The sequence below is a fragment of the Melanerpes formicivorus genome, unplaced genomic scaffold, assembly GCF_026170545.1.
Source record: "Melanerpes formicivorus ecotype bairdi unplaced genomic scaffold, bMelFor1.0.p_v2 SCAF_61, whole genome shotgun sequence".
NCBI lineage: Eukaryota > Metazoa > Chordata > Aves > Piciformes > Picidae > Melanerpes > Melanerpes formicivorus.
This window is the reverse complement of record NW_027142413.1, coordinates 2,811,277-2,835,422: the sequence shown is the minus strand read 5'-3', so window position 1 is coordinate 2,835,422 and position 24,146 is coordinate 2,811,277. Positions and strand designations below refer to the sequence as shown.

The 24,146-nt window shown below is 41.4% G+C and overlaps 1 protein-coding gene across 9 annotated transcripts in view; it reads right to left on the bottom strand.

Moving 5' to 3' along the window:
- Positions 1 to 24,146, bottom strand: part of CTNND2 (catenin delta 2) — a 587,661-nt gene that overhangs the window by 136,446 nt on the left and 427,069 nt on the right. For all 9 annotated transcript variants that reach the window (XR_010990241.1, XM_068161999.1, XM_068162005.1 and 6 more), the window contains one exon: positions 10,088 to 10,301. Coding sequence is in view for 8 of the 9 variants with exons in the window: in XM_068161999.1 (XP_068018100.1) it covers positions 10,088 to 10,301 (214 nt within the window). In the remaining variant the exon portion in view is untranslated. The remainder of the gene's footprint in view (positions 1 to 10,087; positions 10,302 to 24,146) is intronic.

The window sequence follows — 24,146 nt, the reverse complement described above, 5'->3', positions numbered from 1 at the left end:
CTTACAAGGCCATGCCTTGTACTATTCTATCCTATCCTATCCCGTATACTCCTGTGAAATGTCATCTTATTAGTCTGGAGAAATACAGATAGATATTTAAAGTGTTTTCTAAAAATTATGATGATGCAATAGTGATTTATGAAGACTCTATGTAAAACCTTAAAGTAACTGATCATTGGGGTGAAAAAGCAGAGTAACTCTCTAGCACAAAACCCAGACCATTGCCATTGCTAGGAACCAGCCAAAGGGTTTATACCACCTTGGTGAAACCTCTACAGCTGAGTTGCTTAAAGTTTTGCTGGGGCATTTGGGCCTTTAGCTTGATTAACTCTAGCAACTGCTTCCAAAGAACAGGTAAGTTGCTTTATTTTGCATAATGGTGTGGCATAAGCCTAATTTTATCAAGTTAGCAGTAACATGCACATTTCCCATGTTCAACAAACTGTTGGTTTCCTTTTTTTCCCGTAACAAGAGCTTACATGCAATGGCAAGAAACCACAAGCTATTCTCTACACAGTTTGAGTCAGGAGATGAGATGTGTATTTTTACTGCAATCTGAGATGAGCAGGAGATTTGAGAGTTTGGCATTTCATACGAAATTCTTGCTGGCTCACGAAGTTGAGGGCAGAAGCTGAAGAATACTTTGATTAAAGGTATTTCAAGCAATGAGAGTGAGTCAAATTATTATGTAACCTTTGAGAACTGCAAATGCCTTTTTTTTACTTTAAGAAGGAAATACTGAATAAATTATAATAAGCAATTCCTCATTCAGCTACTGGCTGCATGCCAGAGTAAACAGATACACATTTTCAATGCACAAATAATTTTGCTACTGTTGAAAATAACTGTTATTAATAATGCCTAACTAGAAGTAAATTAGTGCAAAATTTAATCAACTTTTTAAATTGACTGTGTTAGGATCTTATGTTTACAATTACATTAATTCAAAGAAAGGCTAGTAAAAATTTACAAGAACTTCAAATCACCCTTTTGATTGAGAAGAATTCAAAATAGAAAAGCAAATTTTCGTGTCCAAGCCAGCAGATTTGAAAATCATGACTCTTACTATAAATCCAGTACTTAAAAAATAATTCAGCTTAATATCTGTCTGCCTTACTCGCCTCTGTGCTTGAGTATTCAAAGAAGAGGAGAATGTAAGCAAGGTATGGATATATTTTCTTGCCAAAATCAAAACAAGACTTTTGTTTTCCCCTCAGAAAGGAAAATGGTGACATGGTCACCTGTGATGAGGAAAAGGCTGAGGTACTTAATAACTTCTTTACCTCAGTCTTCACTGCAAGGGCCTCTAGCCACACTCCTGATGTTATGGAAGTCAAAGCCAGGGACGGGGAGGAAGAACTGCCCATTGTAAGTGCAAATCAGGTTCGTGATCACCTGAAGAACCTGAAAGTGTTCAAGTCCATGGGACCCGACGGGTTACACCCACGGGTGCTGAGAGAACTGGCAGATGAGGTTGCTAAACCCCTCTCTATTATATTTCAAAAGTCCTGGCAGTCTGGTGAAGTCCCCACAGACTGGAAAAGGGGAAACATTGCCCCCATCCTCAAAAAGGGCAAGAAGGAGGAACCAGGGAACTACAGGCCAGTCAGTCTCACCTCTGTGACTGGAAAGATCATGGAACAGATCCTCCTGGAGTCACTACTCGCTCAAAAGAATAGTGAAGAGGTGATTGGGAACAGTCAGCATGGCTTTGCCAAGGGCAAATCCTGCCTGACCAATCTGGTGGCCTTCTATGAGCAGGTGACAAAATTAATAGATGAGGGGCAAGCAACTGATGTCGTTTACCTGGACCTGAGCAAAGCCTTCGACACTGTCCCACACCACATCCTGGTCTCCAAACTGGTGACACATGGGTTTGATTGGTGGACCACTAGATGGATAAGGAACTGGCTTGATGGCCGCACCCAAAGAGTGGCTGTCAATGGCTCCATGTCCCAGTGGAGGCCAGTGACAAGTGGAGTCCCTCAGGGATCAGTCCTGGGACCTGTCTTATTCAACATCTTTGTGGGGGACATGGACAGTGGCATTGAGTGCACCCTCAGCAAGTTTGCTGATGACACCAAGCTGTGTGGTGCAGCAGACACGCTGGAGGGAAGGGAGGCCATCCAGAGGGACCTTGACAGGCTGGAGAGGTGGGCACAGGCCAACCTCATGAAGTTCAATAAGAGCAAGTGCAGGGTCCTGCATCTGGGTCGAGGCAATCCCAGGCACAAATACAGGCTGGGCAGGGACTGGCTGGAGGATAGCCCTGAGGAGAGAGACTTGGGGGTGCTGGTGGACAAAAAGCTCAACATGAGCTCTCAGTGTGCACTTGCAGCCCGCAAAGCCAATCAGATCCTGGGCTGCATCAGGAGAAGTGTGGCTAGCAGGTCGAGGGAGGTGATCCTCCCCCTCTACTCAGCCCTGGTGAGACCCCACCTGGAGTACTGTGTCCAGTTCTGGAGCCCCTATTACAAGAGGGATGTGGAGGTGCTGGAACGTGTCCAGAGAAGGGCCACGAGGATGATCAGAGGGCTGGAGCACCTCTCCTGTGAGGACAGACTGAAGGAGTTGGGGCTGTTCAGTCTGCAGAAGAGAAGGCTCCGAGGTGACCTAATTGTCGCCTTCCAGTATCTGAAGGGGGCCTACAGGAAGGCTGGGGAAGGACTTCTCAGGATATCAGGTAGTGATAGGACTAGGGGGAATGGAATGAAGCTGGAGGTGGGGAGATTCAGGCTGGATGTGAGGAGGAGGTTCTTCACCATGAGAGTGGTGAAACCCTGGAATGGGTTGTCCAGGGAGGTGGTCGAGGCCCCGTCCCTGGGGGTGTTTAAGCCCAGGCTGGATGAGGCTCTGTCCAGCCTGATCTAGTGTGGGGTGTCCCTGCCCATGGCAGGGGGGTTGGAACTAGATGATCCTTGTGGTCCCTTCCAACCCTGAATGAAACTATGAAACTATGAAACTATGAAAGATGTGTTTTGTGCGAGTAGTTATGTCTCCACAGTAGATCCTTATTTCCTTGACCCGATTTGTATCAATCTTGAGCAGCAGTATTACCATGGTTATGCCACCACAAAAGTTTAAGTACATAGATGGCTTTTCATTTGTCAGTTTGAAAAGTTTGTGATATCCACGATACATAACTGAACCTAAAACATATTGTATCTTTATACTCTAATTTTCAGTTAACGTAATGCCAAAATCCTCTCTTTCATTCCAAAAGCAACCCTCTTCACACATTTATCTCCCTACCTATCTTTTCATACTAAGTATGAATAGTTGCTGAGATTAAGTAGGCCTCTCACTGGCCAGGCTTCCTTATACCTGTATTGCTTCATTACAAAATATTGATATAATTAAGAAATTGAATATTTAATAAAATTATCATTGAAATGACATCTAATACAAACCTGCCAATAAAAAAAAGAGGATATAACAGAGATTTTAAGAGCTACATCAAGGTAAAATAACAAAAGAATGCAGCACACAGAAGAGAGAGACTCTTCCACACTTAAGTCTTTGGGAAAGTCACCTGGCAGTGGGATAAAATAGCCTTTATGCATTTTCAAGTCAAATTTCCAAAAAGCAATAGGGCTACAAATAGTTGCTACCTCTAAATGAATGTTTATATCACAATAAAATTCCACACCTGTGTTTACACACTCCAGTAACTAAGCTAACGTCAAGGGCACTTTTACCGAAAATTATTAAATTGATAAACTGCTTCAAGATTCTATGTACTGAATAGCCAGCTCTTTGCCATAACATTGTTAAATATGATTTACTATAAAAAACAAACCCATGAGTCTAATACCTTACACAGTCCAATTAGAAAATAACATCACAAATAGGAAACAACTGCAGGCATGTGATTGTGACTTTGAGAAGCCCCAAAAAACACCAAAGCCCCCCCCAAAAAAACCCCTATGTAATTCCACATATACATTATATGCAGATAGGTTGGACAGAAAACAAATTTCATTTACTTCCCAATTTTTTTATTGCAGTATTCATTAGTGTTGTCTTTCACTTCAGCTGTGGCCAGTTGGTGGTTTGGCTTGGTTGGTCCTCTGTTGTCACCCCATGTTATGCAGCATTATTGTGCTAGGAAGTTACAAATTCTGAACAACTGGACAGAACTACCTAAAAACAAAACTAAAGGAAAAAAAACCACCACAAAATAAACAAACTCATGATAAACATTTCACTGACATAAGCCAAAAAGGTCCATTTCAATAGAATACTCCCTTAAACCTGCAGGCCCACTAACTTGCAATTGCACTGATTATCAAAGACACATACAAGGCTTAAAGGGACCTTCTGGAGGGTCTTGACGGGTGTGCATTATGCACACACTAATAAGCAGTCAGGCAATCGAAAGGAGGTTAAACTGCAAGAGTTATGTCAAACCTGACAGATAGAAGGAGGACAAGTAATTGTTTTCAGTAACACTGATAGGCTATTAACAAGGCTACACATACCTCATTATAAAAGTATGGCATCTACTAAAAATGGAACAGAAATGTGAAACAGCTACATAATAATGCTGCATATCATGGGGTGACAACAGAGGACCAACCAAGCCAAACCACCAACTGGCCACAGCTGAAGTGAAAGACAACACTAATGAATACTGCAATAAAAAAATTGGGAAGTAAATGAAATTTGTTTTCTGCCCAACCTATCTGCATACAATATATATGTAGAATTACATAGGGGTTTTTTGGGGGGGGCTTTGGTGTTTTTTTTGTGTGTGTATGTGTGTTCAATGTGATTGCTTTCATAGTTTATGTATTGACCACAGCATCCTAGCAGCTAAACTGAGGCAGTGTGGTCTGGATGATCAGGTAGTGAGGTGGATTGAGAACTGGTTGAAGGAAAGAAGTCAGAGAGTTGTGGTCAATGGGATGGAGTCTAGTTGGAGGTCTGTATCTAGTGGAGTCCCTCGGGGGTCAGTACTGGGACCAGTGCTGTTCACTATATTTATCAACGACTTGGATGAGGGCACAAAGAGCACTGTCAGCAAGTTTGCTGATGACACCAAACTGCATGGAGTGGCTGATGCAGCGGAGGGCTGTGCTGCCATTCCGTGTGTCTTAAGACGGGCTGGAGAGCTGGGTAGGGAGAAATGTAAGGAAATTCAACAAGGTCAAGTGTATAGTCTTGCACCTGGAAAAGAACAACCCCATGGATCAGTATAGGTTGGGGGCTGACCTGTTGGAGAGCAGTGAAGGGGAAAAGGACCTGGGGGTCCTAGTGGATGGAAGGATGACCATGAGCCAGCAACATGCCCTTGTGGTCAAGAAGGCCAATGCCATCCTGGGGTGTATTAGAAAGGGTGTGGTTAGTAGGTTGAGAGAAGTTCTTCTTCCCCTCTATTCTGTCGTGGTGAGGCCACATCTCGAATACTGTATCCAGTTCTGGGCCCCTCAGTTCAAGAAGGACCTCAAGGAACTGCTTGAAAGAGTCCAGCGCAGAACCACAAAAATGAGGGAGTGGAACATCCTTCTTACAAAGAGAGACTGAGGGAGCTGGGGCTCTTAGCCCCAGCTTAGCTTGTAGAGGAGGAGACTGAGGGGTGACCTCATTTATATTTATTAATGAGTGCCAAGAGGATGGAGTCAAGCTCTTCTCAATGATGCTCAATCACAGGACAAGGAGCAATGGGTGGAAGTTGAGGCATAGGAAGTTCCATGAAAACATGAGTGAAAATTTTTGCACTGTGAAGGTGATGGAACACTGGAACAGGCTGCCCAGGGGGGTTGTGGAGTCTCCCTCTCTGGAGATATTCAAAACCTGCCTGGATGCGTTCCTGTGTGATCTGCTCTAGGTGATCCTGCTCTGGCAGGGGGGTTGGACTAGATGATTTTTTGAGGTCCTTTCCAGCCCCTAACATTCTGTGATTCTGAGTCTGTGATTTTCAGGAGCCAATAGTTAAATTTTTAACACCTTCATGTCACCTAAAGTAAGCAGCAGGCTGGCTGCCAGCACAGGAAAAAACTATTTTCCCTGTCAGTACTTGTAGCTGTATTTCTTTGTCATCATGTGTGTTCTAGAAATGGATCATCCACTTTCACCTTCCAAACAAATAGGTTATATACAGTTTGAAAATGGGTGATACAGTCATATAAGGGAACTCTTTAAGCATAGTTGTTTCTAACTTATTGTTCATAGGCAGAAATAACGTCTCTAGTTGTGATGGGGTTTGTTTGTCAAAATGAGAATAGCAGTTTCAATAATTTTGGCTGAGACAGCTACCCAGCTAACAGTGGAGCTGATGGAACAAGTAGCAAGTGCAGGTTGAATGTGCCAACAACTCCTTGACCCCACCTTCTCCACAAGACATCAACGGGATTCTTGAGTTATCCTTACTAACACCTCACATTTTTTAGAGTATTTTTTCCCTGATAGTAAAACAAACAGAAAGAATGCTAAAATAGAATGTTGTGAAAGGGTTCATAATTAACTTGGGCAAGGCAAGAGAATCAGAAATCAGCTACTCATTGTCATTATTAATGAGTGGAAACATTCTTTTCTACCATCTGCAAAATCTGTGCTAATTTTGTACTGAGTTCTCATCTATTTATATTTATTAGGGAAGTGTTAACATTTAATTATTTTAGAATAGCAGGTTTTTATTCTTTCACACTGCATTAGGGTGGAAAGATGGCTAAATTAAGTACAGTGCAACTAGCTTATACTGACTTCCTTTACAGACCAACATGAAACAAGATAATTGTTTTCCTTGAGTCTCTGGAAACTAGCAGAGGCTGTAGGCCATGCTGAAATATCTTTTTCTTTTGAAGTATTTAACTTCTGCATAAATATATATATTAATCAGTTTATCCAGGTTCTTCCAGTAAAAGTCTGACTATGAAAGTGTTTCTGGAAGAGAAATCCTTCAATTTATTGGGAAGTATTTTCTGGGAATTAACTCTATTTATAATTTCAGAACAGCTATACAGCACACTTCACTCACAGCTTCTACATGGGAGCCTGCACCAAAACCATTTTCTCCACTTGGCCAAGCTTTGAACCACTATAATTTGAAATAAGGTTCCATTTGCACAAACCAAAAATTTGAGAATGGTAAGATTTTCCAGTATTAGACTGAGACCTCTGCTACAGAGAAGGAGAAAGACAAGATAAAGGAGAAGGGAAATACTCTCTTTTGGAGAGATTACGGCAGAAAGAAATCTCTGGAGAAGAGGAAATGCTGAATGCACCAAAGGCAATCCTGACAAGCAAGGGACTACTGGGAGAAAAAAACTGCTCTGCAGGTTTAAATACCCTTCCAAAAACAGCCTTGAGAAATCTATAAATGGAAATTATAATCTCCTTCGAGAGAGGTCACAAGAAGGAAGAAAATGTGCATGTTTGAGGAAGGAACTAACAGAATTTTTACTCTGGCAGGCATGTGCTTCAGGTTACTTGGGGCAGATGACAAATGCTTCACTACTATTCAGACAAATGGAGCTGCTAAAAACCTCTCCTGCCGGCTGCCACTTAGCAGCTAAGTGCCTACTCAGACTGATTCACACCTTCATCTTTCCAGATTTCTGGACAGGTCATTTAGACCTGATAGGCTCATTTCGTGAGATAATCACACTTCCCCACTGAAGAGAAGCACACTAAGGACAAATACTCAAGGGGTATTTAGGAATGGTGATGATGACAGAGCCTATTTGAATTCCTAAGGCAGGAACTTTGTGCACTCTCTAAAACTTACAAACAACAATTGCTCTTATGTAGACAGGATGCACAGTGAAGATGAGATGGAAAGGCTAGAGGTATTATACTTACTCCTAAAACCCACATGTGCCATTATTTTCTCTGTACTTCCTTCAGGTTATGGTGGCACTACTGAAATAATAATCTACCTGCCACCTCAACTCTAGAAGGCTGATGGGAAGCAGGAGGAACTTCTTTGATTTTCCCTTGTGCCCACCACTAAGCCAATTTTTTTCATTACTAGTGCAGCTGCTGCAGGAGCCATCTCTCGTTGCCCAGAAAGAACAGAAGGAAGGCATTTAACTAGGGTAGCTGCCACTTCTACAACACCTCATCAAAAAAACCCCACAAACAAATGAAAACTGTTTCAGATGCCCAGTTCCAGCCTGTTTCCAAAGAGATGAAAGGTGCAGCTGTGAGCCTTGTTTTGGAAAGGAGCTTTGTTGAACAATACCACAAATTCCGCCTTTTCAAAGCAAGGGCCAGTGATCTGCATTCTGAAAGGCACAAAGCCCAGCAAGGGCAAGCAGGGGATGCACTGGTGACTAAAGCAATACAAACCAAAACAATTACAAAAATGGGCCCAGGACAAAAATTCTGCAATACCACTGACAGGTTCTGTTTCTCAGGATTACCATCTTGCTCTGCTCTGCCATCACAGATGTCCAGCACTTCTGATACTCACTGTTCCTGGGAGCTGCATCTACCCATACAAAGGCTGGTTACTACCTATTACTAACGGTCAGCAGCTACTCTTCTCAGTAGCTAACAGTTTGAGGCCATCCTAGCACCCATACTTTCTGTTGGAATTGAGGAAAATTTAACAACATACTGTTCACTGGAAGGAATGTAAGCTAGCCTTTCCTTCAAACGATCTATTGACATTACGCATTCCATCTGTAGACAGCATGGCAAGTCCCAATGCGACTGCTGAGGCGTACTGCTGATGTTCATTAGCAGTTTGCCACTTACTATTCAGAATAAATAGGCAGAATGTTCCCTGGAGCCAGGACACAGACAACATAACCAAGATTCAAACAAGCACGTTGAATCCAAAGCAGTGGTTACACTTTATTAGATCTGTCAGTAATTCTGTCACTCGGCAGGAGGCACCATCCCAGCTTGTGTAAACCAGTATCCCTGCCCCATTAACCCTGCCTAACAAGTATGAGATGATAGGTGATTTCACCAAGCAACTAAACTAAATACAAGAAGTGCATTTAATAAACACCATACAGTTTATTCAGATACCCTCCAGGAAGGAACCTGGAGTCAACCAGACGAAAATAATCATCCATTATATCCTAAATGAGGCCTGACCCACAAGTAAGGAATTTCTGTAGAATCATAGCTGATAATGTGTATTTTGGTGCTTCTGTGACAGAAATGACAACTTTCCTTATACATTTTAATAGGAAAATAATAATGGAAATTATTAATTTTTTTAAAAGGCATTGTTTAAAAAGATAAGGAGAAGCTCTTCAGACATTTTATTTGTATCATTAAGTTAAAAACCACATTGACATTAGCAATCAAACAGAATGAAATCAAAATGTGGTTAAAAAAAAAATCTAGCTTCTCTTTTGTATTTCAAACAGACTAGCTTAGGGGCAAGGGGAACAAAAGTCTCCAAACATTTCAGATGGGTGCTGTTTGACAGCAATTCTGTATTTCTGGAAAAAACCCACCCCAGCTTGAATTTGATAATGGAAAACATCCTAACAGTCTTAAAATGATCAGCCTTTACTGTATCAAGAAAAGAAATAGACTCTACCATTACCTGCACTGCCTGTGTCTAACACAGACCACATAGCATGATATCAAATTTCAGAGAAAAGGCTTCAGAAGGTGATGTCCACCTCTCCAACATGCTTTTCCATTTCCCTACCAAAACCACAGGAAAGGTAAAAAGAAACACCACCAAAAGCAAATAAATTTTCCTTCTAACTATATAGGATATAAAAGACATGAATAACAGCTTCTAAAAGAATTCAGTAAAATCCAACCTCTGCATGCGCAACCCTGCACCAGACAGGAGGAAGAGCAGACGGAGAGCACAGGATTCCCACAACGTATCTGCGTGTGGAGCACGTCTCATGCAAGAGCATTCATCGCTAACCAAGAGCAAAGTGACCAGCAACCACAAATGTAAACCATGCCTACATCTGTAAACTATCTGCATGATATCATATAAAGCTATTCATACATCACACATACCCGAAGGTCCTGGAAACAATTTGTATGGTAAAGAATAGGGTAATAAAATAGTCACTGATGGAGCAAGTAGCACATAGCACGGCACTGTGCTTACAGGGCCTACATAGACTTGTAACTAAAAGTACAGAAAGATTCAAACCTGTGACCAATTCTCTGATTTCCAAATCTGTAGTCTTGCGGAGTAACCGTACTAATGCTGGGATACCACCACAGTTTTTCAGAGCAATTTTGTTGTCATCATTTGCCTTCCCATATACCAAGTTTCGCAAAGCTCCACAGGCACTACGGTGGACTTCCGTCATACGATGGTCCAATAGATCCACAAGTAATTGTATTCCGCCTTGTCTTCTTATCTGAAACAGTCCAAAGTGATAACCATGAAATTAGGGAATGAACTCTGGTATTAGCCATGCTACCTGATGTAATTAAGCTGTGACTTATGCAGGCTGTGCACCAGCACAAATCTGCTATGTTGCACTGCCTTGATTCATCGTATTATTTTGTCAGTGGTAACATAACTGTACAATGACACACCTGAACCTTTGTAAAAGCAGCCAAAACTTAGTTAAGATTTCTCATCAAGGTTCAGCAAGTTTGCCTTGGCAATGGTTTCTTCTGCTCTGGAAAAACATCATCTTCTTTGGAATGTCATGCATCACAGGGTAGAGGGAAAACCACAAAACTACAGCATACAAAAAAAAGCACTTAATGCAATAAAATTTTCAGGAGTTCCTCCTCTTACATTTAAGTACCAGGAATGTGAGCAACTGCTGGAGCCTCTGTAAGGATGCTGTATCAACATAACTGAGAAAAGTAAAGACAAAAGGAAAAGGAGGATGAATGAACAAACCTAAAGACAAGGATGAGAGATAAATCATGGAAAGCTTGTTTTATTATGATTGAGGATGACAACCGATGCAGAAACAGAAGTCTTACTCATTCCTAATGCGGTCTTCAAAATAACTTTCTAATGCAATATCTTATATAAAATATCATTCTAGAAAAAGCACAAAGATGTTTGACACAAATGATTAAGAAGGTCAATAATACCAAGAACAAAAATCCATCTTCATTGTCTCAGACACTATTTTCTCTTCAAACAACAACCAGCCTTGGATCTAACTTTAAAAAACGTTGACTGATTCATAACTAACATCCAAAGAGTACAATGCTTTAGCCTTAGTTATAGGGACATCTCTGACAAAATATTTCTCAGTGTGGGCACAGAGCAAGCCAGGCACTCCAGCTGGCAGTTTTACTGCATCTAGTAATATCTTGCCTAAGACAAATCAGTGTTTCCAAAACCACAAAGGTGAAACATTAATTTTAGAATCAAAGTTTGTTATTACAAACGTCGTGAGGTTGTTCTTGTACAGACTTGTGTTCTTGGGGTTCTTTGCAGTGGGGAGGCTGGGAATCAGAAATGGTTATCACAGTATCACCAAGGTTGGAAGAGACCTCAAAGATCATCAAGTCCAACCCGTTAAACTAAGCAGACTAAAATGTGTAAGACACAAATGCTCTACATACTGACTTGAAAATTTAAGTACACCAATGTATGGCATTTCATTAATGTAACACAAGATACAACATGTGTTGAAGCCAAATGCCAACTGCCAGGACATGCACTTGGGATGCAACAACCCCATGCCATGTCCAGGCATGGGGAAGGGTAGTTGGAATGCTGTCCAGTGGAAAAGAACCTAAAGGTGTTAGTTGATAGACAGCTGAATACGTGTCAGCAGCGTGCCCAGGTGGTCAAGAAGGCCAACAACATCCTAGCTTGTATCAGGAATACTGTGGACAGCATAACTAGGGCAGCAATAATCCTTCTGGACTCAAGACTGCTGAGGCCATACAGCAAATACTGCATTGGGGTTTGGGCCCCCACTGCAAGAAAAGCATTGAGGAGCTGAAGTGTGTCCAAAGAAAGGCAATAAAGCTGCTGAAGTGTCTGGAGCACAAATCTTAAGAGGAGCAGCTGAGTGAACTGCAGCTGTCTAGCCTGGAAAAAAGGAGGCTCACGGGAGACCGTATCGCTCTCTACAACTACCTGAAAGGAGGTTGTAGCAAGGTTGGGTTGGTGTCTTCTCCCATGTACCAAGCAATAGGACAAGAGAAAGTGGCCTCAAGTTGCTCAAGGGGACATTTAGTTTCACTGTTAGGAAAAAAATTCTTCATTGAAATCATTGTCAAACATAGGAAAAGGCTGCCCAAGAAAGTGGTTGAGTAACCATCCCTGGAGGTATTTAAAAGATGAGTTGATCTGGCACTTGGGGACATGGTGTAGCAGTGAACCTGGAAGTGTTACATTAACAGTTGGACTTGATGAACTTAAAGGCTTTTTCAGCCTAAATGATTCTATGATTCATTGCAAAAAAGAGACTGAAAAAATGATTCAACCTGTGAGTTATAGGAAATTGCTCACTGATAAACCAGAAGTTCTCTCTTTTCTTCTACTGGCCTTTCTGGCGTGTACCTGTTCTTGCAATAACAGCAACACCCAGTAATAGCCCAGTTTTGTAGCTAAAAAGGAGATGTTATAGTATTAAATGAAAATGTTTACATGTTTATACAGTTACAAACCAGCTTTGGATAAATGCTGAAGTGATAATGTTTAAATACACATAAGCAGGTTATTTTATCAGTGTGTTGTGTCCAGCTTTCTAAAGAACATGCAGGTCACTTGGAATGCTACACAGCCAACACTTCATGAAGTGCAGAGATGTGAATAGATATTGGCAACATGTATCAACTCCAGAAAGAGAAGTTCATTAATCTTCTGGGAGTCCATGCTTTTCCTCTTCAGGGCACCTGTGACAGCTTTCCATTTAGAAACCATAAAAACAGATCAAAGAGAAAAGGTATTGTAATACATCTCACTGGTCAAAACTTTGCCCATGTGAACAAGGTAACTTGCAATGAAATCATTTGCTCCATTCCAAGCCAGGAAAAAAATTATCAAGTTTATCTGGGAGGGGTTGGAAGTGTGGCTCATTTGTTTGCTTGTTTTTATGATCTATCATCATTTAATCTTCAGATTAAAATGTTTGCTTCCCCTACTAACCAGATTTTCAAACCCAAGCATACTACGTGAAAAGCCACCTACATGACATTTACTGAAACAGACTATGAACAAAAAATTATCCATCAGTTCTACATAAGGTGAATCAACCAGTGAGCTTCACACTGCAACCTCTGAAAAGAAACAAGATATGAAAGAAGAAAGAACATGGTTAAAAAATACATGAGTTTTTCTGGTACAGTGACTAATACCAGGAATGACAGAACAAAACCATGCCTGCTGATGTGTATTTTTAAAGCACAACATGCTGAATGAAGATTTCAATTGCTTCAGTGATTAAAAAAAAAGATATTAAGAATGAGAAAAAGTATTAACTTTGTAGCAAAAATAATTCTCCGTATTTCATCTGAAGATGCAAAGGGATCTGCCTCTCTTCAGAGCCAAGCGGTGCCTGGACTATTGTCTGCATGCTTCATTTTAGATGCTTTCCCCTCCTCATTTCTGAGGGAAAATGTGTGTTTCTACCATTTTCAGACATTATTCCTAAGAGGCACCTTCCCTTTTCAGTCATGGTATCTGACAGCACACTAGTATTTGGCTCATGCAGCTCCTCCTCTCCCATGAACCTGAATTCAGTAGCACACTGAACTCATCCAAAGACACTTTCTTAAAAGCAAGAGCATTAAATATTCACCTAAAATGCATATATGTCAGAAAAAAAGATGGGCAATAGAACAGACATTAAACAGGTGTTACATAACACTTCATCTCACTTGACAAAAGTTTCTTAAATTCTGCCGAAGAGCGAGCCTATTCTTACTTGTGAAAGACTTATTTTGCAAGCTATTTGGATCTATACCATGCAGATAAAAAGTGAACTGGGATTTGAGAAGGAGGTTCAGATCAGTGCTGGAGGCAGTGAAGAACTGAGTTATGTTCCTAATAAGGAGAGCCTGGATGTCTCATGCCAAGATTCTGTGAAGGACAACAAAATAATATACTAATAGCAAGAGAAGGGGCAAGGACAACCTCCACTCCTTGGTGGACACAGAGGGGACATAGTAAAAAAAGATGAGGAAAAGGCAGAGGCACTTAACACCTTCTTTGCCTCAAATTTTAATAGCACGACAGGTTGTCTTCCTGACAACTGGCCTCCTGAGCTGGCAGATGGAGTCAGGGAGCAGTATAGTTCCCCTGTAATCCAGGAGGAAGCAGTTAGAGACCTCCTTAGCTGCTTGGATCCCCACAAGTCCATGGGACCAGATGGGATCCATCCCAGGATGCTGAGAGAGCTGGCAGATGAGCTGGCCAAGCCGCTCTCCATCATTTTTCAACAGTCCTGGCTCACTGGCGAGGTCCCAGAGGACTGGAAGCTGGCCAACGTGATACCCATCCACAAGAAGGGTTGGTGGGATGAGCCAAGGAATTACAGACCTGTCAGCCTGACCTCACTGCCAGGCAAGATCATGGAACAGGTCATCTTGAGTGCAATCACACAGCTCTTACAGGACGGGCAAGGGATCAGGCCTAGCCAGCATGGATTTAGGAAGGGCAGGTCCTGCCTGACCAACCTCATCTCCTTCTATGATCAGGTGACTGCCTGGTGGATGTGGGGAGGCCTGTGGATGTAGTCTACCTGGACTTCAGCAAGGCCTTTGACACTGTCCCCCATAGCAAACTGCTGGCCAAGCTGTCAGCCCATGGCTTGGACAGGAGCACTCTGAGCTGGGTTAGGAACTGGCTGGATGGCTGAGCCCAGAGAGTGGTGGTGAATGGTGCCACAGCCAGCTGGCAGCCAGGCACTAGTGGTGTGCCCCAGGGATCAGTGCTGGGCCCCATTCTCTTTGATATTTCTATCAATAATCTGGATGAGGGCATTGAGTCCATCATGAGTAAATTTGCAGATGACACCAAGCTGGAGGCAGGAGTTGATCTGTTGGAGGGTAGGAGAGCTCTGCAGAGGACCTTGACAGGCTGGGCAGATGGGCAGAGTACAAAGGCATGAGACTTAACACAACAAAATGCCGGGTTCTACACACTGGCCACAACAACCCCATGCAGTGCTACAGGCTGGGGTCAGAGTGTCTGGAGAGCTGCCAGGGAGAAAGGGACCTGGGGGTACTGTAGGCTGAACATGAGGCATCAGTGTGCCTAGGTGGCCAAGAGGGCCAATGGCATCCTGGTCTGTATTAGGAACAGTGTGGCCAGCAGGAGCAGGTAGGTCACTGTGCCCCAGTACTCAGCACTGATTAGGCCACACCTTGAGTATTGTGTCCAGTTCTCGGCCCCTCAATTTAAGAAGGATATTGAGTTGCTGGAAAGTGTCCAGAGAAGGGCAACAAAGCTCGTGAGGGGTTCAGAGCACAAGCCCTATGAGGAGAGGCTGAGGGAGCTGGGGTTGCTTAGCCTGGAGAAGAGGAGGCTCAGGGGAGACCTTACTGCTGTCTACAGCTACCTGAAGGGAGGTTGTAGACAGGTGGGGGTTGGTCTCTTCTCCCAGGCAACCAGCACCAGAACAAGAGGACACAGTTTCAAGCCGTGCCAGGGGAGGTTTAGGCTGGATGGTAGAAGAAGTTCTTCATAAAAAGAGTGACTGGCCATTGGAATGGGCTGCCTGGGGAGGTGGTGGAGTCACCATCACTGGAGGTGTTTAGGAAGAGACTTGATGGAGTGCTTGATGCCATGGTTTAGTTGATTAGACAGTGTTGGATGATAGGTTGTACTTGATGATCTCGAAGGTCTTTTCCAACCTGGTTAATTCTATTCTATTCTATTCTTAGATTAAGAAATGTAAGTTACCGTTTCCACAGAATCAAGGCTAGCCTTTGATTCAGTGGTTTTTACCATAACCAAATTTCAATGACTGTGGACTGTTAAGATATTTAATCTACCAAGAGTTACACATGACCAGCCTGAAGCATATGCATTGGTAAAAGAAGTGAATAATACATTGATGTAATGTCTGAAATAATACAGACACACTTGATTACTGAACGATTTTAGAGTATGAATTATTTGACAGTTTACTTTTCTAACTTGATACAAGAAATTGGATGGATGTGTGGAAGGAATTCAAGATGTGAAGGATAGCTAGAATGTAAGGATACTTGTTTTGCCAGGATATCTGGTCAATGTCTGTCCAGCATGTAAACAGAGACAAGGCAGGAAAAGTAATAAACCATACTTATACACACAAACGTTACAGAACAAGAGACAACACCAAAGACTACATCTGTGAGGTTACTGCTCCTCCCAGTAGTGGAAGAAAAAAGTCCCTTTCTTTGGATAGTGGAAATTGGATAACTGAAATTGCCTCTTCCATCCCTTGGAAGGTTTAAAAAACAGAGCTAGAAATACAAAACAGAAGAAAAATGAAGCTTCAAATTTTAAAGAGTTTAGCCAAAGACTGTTAGATAATGAAGTATTCCAACACAACCTAAAAATACCGCTGTGATAGAAACCAAAACACCCTTCCTCTTCTATTTATATTCAGCAAGTGGGTATCTGAGATATTGTCAAATTTTGCCAGTAGGTATAACTGGAACATCCTCTTCTGCATTTAATTTTGACTACTCTACCTTACAAAATGAAATATAATGGAAACAGAAGAGGATTAAGAATAGGTGTCAAAAATTGTTAGAGACTGGCAGAGTGATAAAGTATATTTCAAAAATAACACAATCTTGTCTTCCCAACAAGATATTAAGCATTCCACTATTAACAGCTCTGCAGTCCTAATACAAAGATTAGTTCAGGTTAAACGCTTATGTTCCACATTTTCCTTACTAATCACTTTTGAACAGCTCTTCACCTGAAGGAGGTGAAGAAAATTCAAGAACAATCAAGCCTTTTTAGACATCATAAAAATTAATTGCCATCTTACATGACTAACTCACAACATCATCCACCACTTATTCTGGGGTCTTTCCATTAATAGGAAAGCATGTTTCAATACAGCAGAATGCAAGTATTCAAACACATGGAATTATCTTTAATGCCACTGTGTTACATATGGAACAGAACTAAAAAATAGTTGACTGTTAACACAGAAGACAGTATATATCCAGTAAGACCCAAATTAAAAGGAGAATTCAATTTAAATCTGCTTCTGGACATTTTGGTAATAATGACTTTTAATGTTCTGAGATGTTTTCTAACTAAGAGAGTAAGTGCTTACTAGTTCATATGCGAATGGATTCTGAGCAATTCTGTTCCACAGTTGCAGAATGAGAAGCTACAAGTAAGCAGAACTAAAAGTCAAAAGCATTTTTGCACAATGGCAGGCAGCACAGCAGTGTAGTGTTTTTGTGGCCCTCTCTGACTGCACCCACTCTGCTCCTCTCGAGCTCACCACTGTGGAGACTGATGAATCCACAAAGATCAGGGCATGACAAGGAAGTCCAAGAGGCCACTGTCTGCACAGCACTGACTGGTTATACACAGTATCCAGGCAATTATTAAATTACTGCAACTCCAAACTCTCTCCATGGGACCTGTTACCTGTCTTTGCCTTGTTTCCATGACTAAAATTATTTTCATCTACAGGGAAAAAAAAAAAAACCACTATTTGCTGGACAATGGTTTAGAAGATGGGCAGCTTGATTTCTTGCTAGTTTCAGAGAGCTGATTCCTAAAACTTAAAAGGGCTGTGAAGGGGAAAAAACAATAAATACAGTAATACTGTTTCATACAATATGTCTTTTAAGATAAACGTGCTGGCTGAAACTTCAACTCCTTTCCATTATTGCTTCTGACATGCCTACGGAAGAGCAGATAAACAATACAAGCCTGCAGTGGGCAGTAGTGTCCTCCCTACTCTATAGTCAGGAGGTCTGTGGTGACAGGTTGGACTCGATCTTTGAGGTCTCTTCCAACCTTAGTGATACTGAGTACAAAATCCATACACTGCAAAAGCACATGAGGTTTATTGCAGACAAATTTACATGCAATGTCATAATGTAATTTAGTCTCATTAGCAAAGTAATTTGCTGTAAGTTCTAAAAAGTGCTGAGCAATTTTATCCTAAAAAAGAGCAGAATGCTATGCAAATTGCTGCATTAACTCCAAAGTCTACCGTGTTTAAGGAATCTAAATCAGGTTTTGGATCTAGGTTCCATTTAAGAATGGTTTTGTCATCAGGGCTTACTAGATCAGACACACAATGCAACATGAAGCTGTGAACAGGCATAATTTAAAAAACTTCAACCACTGGTACATGTACAAGGCTCTGCTTTGTTAAATGAGAATTGTTCTCTGATTACTAAAGCACAGCATGCCTGTTGAGAAAGGAAGGGGATTTTTTTCCTGCTTCCACAGAAATCAGGTAGGTGTTTGGAGGAACGGTTGTGTGGAACATGAGGGTGCACAGGACAACGACCAATACCCTCAAGATTTTGTCCTTGGAGAAAATACTGTTTCTGTTACCAACTATGCATTTTCTTTTTCTGCCCTGTGTCTCTTAAGAGTCCTTTTTAGATCCTGAGATCTATGTGTGGGGTTAATACAGACTCAAAAACATGTTCTGAACAGGAAGAGACTCAAAATCATCTTCTAAAATTGTCCTCAAAAAGTATGAACAAATGTGCTGCTTTCTCAGGCAGCAAGTCTTAATGTATTTTGCATTGTGATATATGCTGTTTTTCATGCTTGGTGGAAGAGCTGTGCCTACTATAAATCAAGGGTTTAGCATGATTTTGCTTTTCACTGAAAAAGTCTCTGGCTAGGTATAATATTCCCTACAACAGTAAAGCAGTTTACCCTAATACTCTTAAATAAAAATTGTATTTGTAGGCTGACAAAAGCATCCTATTCTAAATCTAAACATCAAGCATTAATGGGATCATCCAAATAACACTCCTAACCACAGGTGCAGAACTGACAGAAAGTACTTGTTTAACTCTGAAGGTATCAGAAAAAGTGATTTTCCATCTGTTAAAAGCAGTGTCTCCTAAAATGAACAAATTGGCCATGACCTGCATTAACCAAGCTTCTCAGCTTTTGAATCTCTGTGTATAAATGAACACTGCATTAAGACAAAAGCCAAAGGCCATAAGAGAATATTATAACTTTAATTGAGGGTCTTTGCTTTTTGAAACAGTGCAAAAAGACACAATACTAAAGAAGGATCAGCAGTGTGCAAAAGTCATTGGGCATTACTAAGCACTGATCTACTACTACCTGAAGTTAAATGAAAAATAATGGTTAATACCAAGGGTTTGGGTCACTGACTTTCTGGTAGGTAGAAATCAAACATCTGTTTAAGAACAAGTGATGACACAAGTGGGGCCCCCCAGGGGTCAGTACTGGCTCCAGTCCTGCTCAATATATTCATCAATGATCTGGATGAAAGGATAGAGTGTACTCAGCAAGTTTGCTGATGACACAGAACAGGGAGGGGTGGCAGACACACCAGAAGGCTATCCAGCATGATCTGGACAGGCTAGAGAGTTGGGTGGAAAGTAACCTTACGAAGTTCAATGAAGGCAGGTGTAGCACACTGCACCTACAGAGGAACAACCCCATGTATCAGTACAAGCTGGGGACTAATCTGTTGGAAAGCAGCTCTGCGGAAGAAGACCTGGGAGTCAGTCCTTGCGGACAACAGGATGACAATGAGCCAGCAATGTGCCCTTGTGGCCAGGAAGGCCAGTGGAAACCTGGGATGCATCAAGAAGAGCAAGCAGGTCAAAAGAGGTTCTCATCCCCTTCTGCTCAGCCCTGGTGAGGTCTCATCTAGAATACTGTGTTCATTTCTGGACTTCCTATTTCAAGAAGAACATGGAACTGCTCGAGAGGGTATGACAAAGGGCTAGAAAGATGATGAGGAGACTAGAACATCTCTTATGTATAAAAGCTGAGAGACTTGGAATTTTTAAGCTTGCAAAGGAGAAGACTGATGGGGGATATTACCAATGCCTATAAATACTTAAAGGATGCGTGTAAGGAGGATGGGGCTAGTTTTTCAATGTTGTCCTGGTTTAAGACAGTCCACTCTAGAAAGACCTACTTCCATGACTGGGAGTGATCTCAAATCAAAAAAGAGGTAAGAGACCAAGAGCCCTGCCTGAGGATTAAGATAAGGAGAGTATAATGGAAATAATACAATGTACAATACTACATGAATGAACAGAACAAGCCAAGCCAGCAATAGACAATCAGCAAACAAGCCAGCAAGCTACTGAAAGAACAGATTGCGAGGACACTGCACAGCACTCAGTGACATTCATTAATACTCAAATTAATCTAAAGACTGCCCAAAACAGAGACATGCACTCTGTCATCAGAAGAGATAGATACCATGCTTTCAGTACAAAGCCATTTTATTTTGGGTATATTCAGGCATAGAATTTCTACTTATTTATGACACCTTCACATATTTACTCAAACTTTCTCTTCTCTCTCTGGCTACAATGAAATATAAATGTGCAATTTTTTTCTGTTGCAGAATAATGGAGAAGTAGATTTGAGGCACAGGAATGCTAGAGAAAGCTAAAATAATAGATACTCAAATGTGTTGAATTAACTTTTCTTGCCTCAGTTTCATTTTGTAACTATTAACATTCCCTCCCATGACCAAGTATTAGATAATAATTATAGGCCAGTTATTTTACACTTTGCACATACTTCTCAGGTAAGACACATGCAGTACACCACAAACACTGTAACTGTGTAGCCTCTGTTGTCAGGAATACATTCTTCAAGTACCACTAGTTCACAAACTTTATGCAAAAGTAACATTAAAAAAACTTGAGAAGGAACAACCCCCACCATTTTCCCTGCTAAATGATAAAATCCTGGCTGCAATGGTGTAAGAAGTAACTGTAAAGCTATTTATACGCTTTTTCTTACTGTGAAGAGTAGAACTGTGGTCCTGCTGATGGCTGTGATGGTTGGCCAGCAGGAGCAGGGAGGTCATTCTGCCCCTGTACACTGCACTGGTTAGGCCACACCTCGAGTACTGTGTCCAGTTCTGGGCCCCTCAGGTTAGGAAGGAGGTTGACTTGCTGGAACGAGTCCAGAGAAGGGCAACGAAGTTGGTGAGAGGGGTTTGGAACACAAGCCCTATGAGGAGAGGCTGAGGGAGCTGGGGCTGCTTAGCCTGGAGAAGAGGAGACTCAGGGGTGACCTTATTGTTCTCTACAACTACCTGAAGGGAGGTTGTAGACAGGTGGATGATGGTCTCTTCTCCCAGGCAGCCAGTACCAGAACAAGAGGACACAGTCTCAGGCTGCGCCAAAGGAGGTTTAGGCTGAAGGTTAGGAAGAAGTTCTACACAGAGAGAGTGATTGCCCATTGGAATGGGCTGCCCAGGGAGGTGGTGGAGTCACCATCATTGGAGGTGTTCAGGAGGAGACTTGATGGGGTGCTTGGTGCCATGGGTTAGCTGTTTGGGTGGGTTGGATTGGTTGATGGGTTGGATGCGATGATCTTGAAGGTCTCTTCCAACCTGGTTTGGTTTATTCTATTCTAAATTTATAGTGGACATTCTTTCAGTGTAAATGAATGACAATTGAATGACAACATGTAAGGGGTGGAATGTCTGATTGGGCATAATCTAATAATACAGATTAAGACAATTCACAAAAGACAAATCAAAGAGCCATTTCCAGAAATGCTTTGAGAGTAAAATATTAAATACATTTTTTAAAAAATTAAAACCAGAATTTTGCATCTGAATAACTGACAATAAGCTCCCCAGCCTATACTGCAACACAATACTGCATCTGCTGAAACAGACTAGAGGTAGGTAAGAACCTGAAAGTTACATCCTGTAATGTCACCATTAATGAGGCTTTATAAAACAAATTTTGTTTTAAATCTCATGTATAGGCTATTTCTGTGTATGTCACTGGGTGCTATTTTATTTCATTAGAGTGACTTCTACCAGTAAAAACTACACAGAAAGTGTACATGAAAGGTGCATAGGTGAATACAAACTCCCAGGATGGCAGGCAGATGGATCCAAACGGTCTTGCATACAGTAGTGCAAATACAGCCAAGCAAAAGCACCAACGTCTCTGTGTTCATTTTGGGAAACAGGTGCATCCCTTCACATGAACATCATTAAAATAGTAAATTCCTTGTGCAGCCATTTAGGAAAATATTGCTCAAACTGTGAGATTCTACCCATACAGATGTTGAACATATGAACATTACGGTTATCATCAAAGTGATAATCAAATGCTTCTAACCGAGCAGGGAAGTACACTTTCTCCAGAAGTACGTGGTTATTGTCTGCACTAAAATGCACTTTCTACAGATGTTTTAAAGTCTCTGTGCAATTTTTACATTCCTTTCTAGTATCACCTGTGAGATACTTTCAGTTAAATAAAATACCATATCTGTATAATCTTCCATGTAGAGATCAAAGGAGTTTACATAATGTCTTCAATGGAAAACTGACAGTATCACCACTGGGTAAGCCAAATTCCAGCCTGTAACAGAAGAGATTCTAGAGGGGGAAAAAAGAGGAAAGATAAGGGAAGGTGAATGTAGAACTACGAATCTTCTTCAAATACATAGGAAGATATTCTGTTTTCAATGAGAACTTTTATGGAAACAGATGAGAATCTTGAAGAACACTGTGAAAACAGAATCAAGATATACTTCAAGGATTATCAGAGCACCTCCAACTCCCTTTCTGGATCCTTCAAATGTTAGGCCTGTTAGTGCTAACCAGCAGGTCTAAAAGCAACATCATAGACTCCATCATCCCATACTATTAAGTACTCCTCGTGAGAGAGTCATGCTAGAGACAGATGCATGTACCCTTGACCATCATGGATCTAGCAGTACTATGGATGACATAAAAGTAACTACAATACTGCAATTATGTGAATTATAATGAAGATAAGTAAGAGGTTAATACAGTCTGTGCCCCCTGCCTGACACATGATCGAGTGGCAATACTGTGTTGAAAGGGCTCTGGGTACATTCTGAAGAACTCACAGAAGATGATGCAGTAACAAACTTAATGGCAAACTGAATGTGAATGATGGTTTTGAGCAAGTTGGGAAAATAAATGCTTTCATCATGCAATCACCCACTCTTTAGTCTGGTCTGATACTTTTATTTTGAAGGGAGTGTATGGGAATGCTCTCCAGTATAAAGAAGAAACTGTCTGATCCAGCAATGCTTATTAAGGATGCAAGGGAAGGTTTCAGACAGAGCAGTTCAGCAGTTACTGTTCTTTTATTTGGCATCCTTGCAAGATATTCCTGAGAAGAGGACCTCAAGCATTGTAATTTTAATGCAAACATTAATTTCCTAGCTTGCAGAAAGGAGTCATTGGTGCCCAAACCCTTGAGTGACCTGTTACACCTTTGCAGTTGATGGCAGGCTGCCATTTTCCATGAGAGCAAAGTGGCCTTGGCGTGTGAAATCGCACAACTCAAGCCTTTTATATGGTGACCTCATACAAAGGAGTAAGCTGTCATTATAGGAAGAAAAATTGCTGTGGAAGAATGAATGCTGGGCTGAAAAGAATGTGCTCTTTTAAAGAAGCACTCTCTGCTGAGTATTTTAAAATGCTTCTCTTTTCCTGTATTCCCTACTTGTTTGTCCTTGGCATCCAGGACCAGCTACTCTGGCTCTGCTCACAATATCACCATTGTGGGTGTTAAGAGCACTCTCCTAAGGAGCAAAAAAACAATCTGAAAGGGCCTTCTTATGCTCTTCTGACTGATCAACTTTACATTTGCTTTCCAATATCTGATCAAAACTTCTTCTCCCCCTTCCTTTTGGCATTCTTTACTGTCATCAATGAAATAATAATTTGCATAAAGAATTGCTACAGTAGTCTGAGATTCTAAATTTCAGAATTATTATGTTTAACTTTAAAGGGCTGCCTGGCAATTTTTGCAACCTTTCACAACCTTCTGATCTTCAGTGAAGACTGGCCACTGCTCAACAGAAGATGAAAAATTCAGCTATCAGACATTAGCAAAAATAATTCCATTTCTAAAGCCTGCTGCACCACCAAAGCATCAAGCACACAGAATAAAGCAGAGAACAAGAAGCACTACTGAAGCAGACGTAGTGCCCGCCTTGCAGTCAGGAATGCTTAAAGAGACTTAGAAGTAGCACTTGCTGAAAACCGTCAGATAAGAGCAGCAGTTACAATCATGCTTTTAAATGAAGACTGAGTAGTTTTGAGCAGCACAGAAGTGGCAGC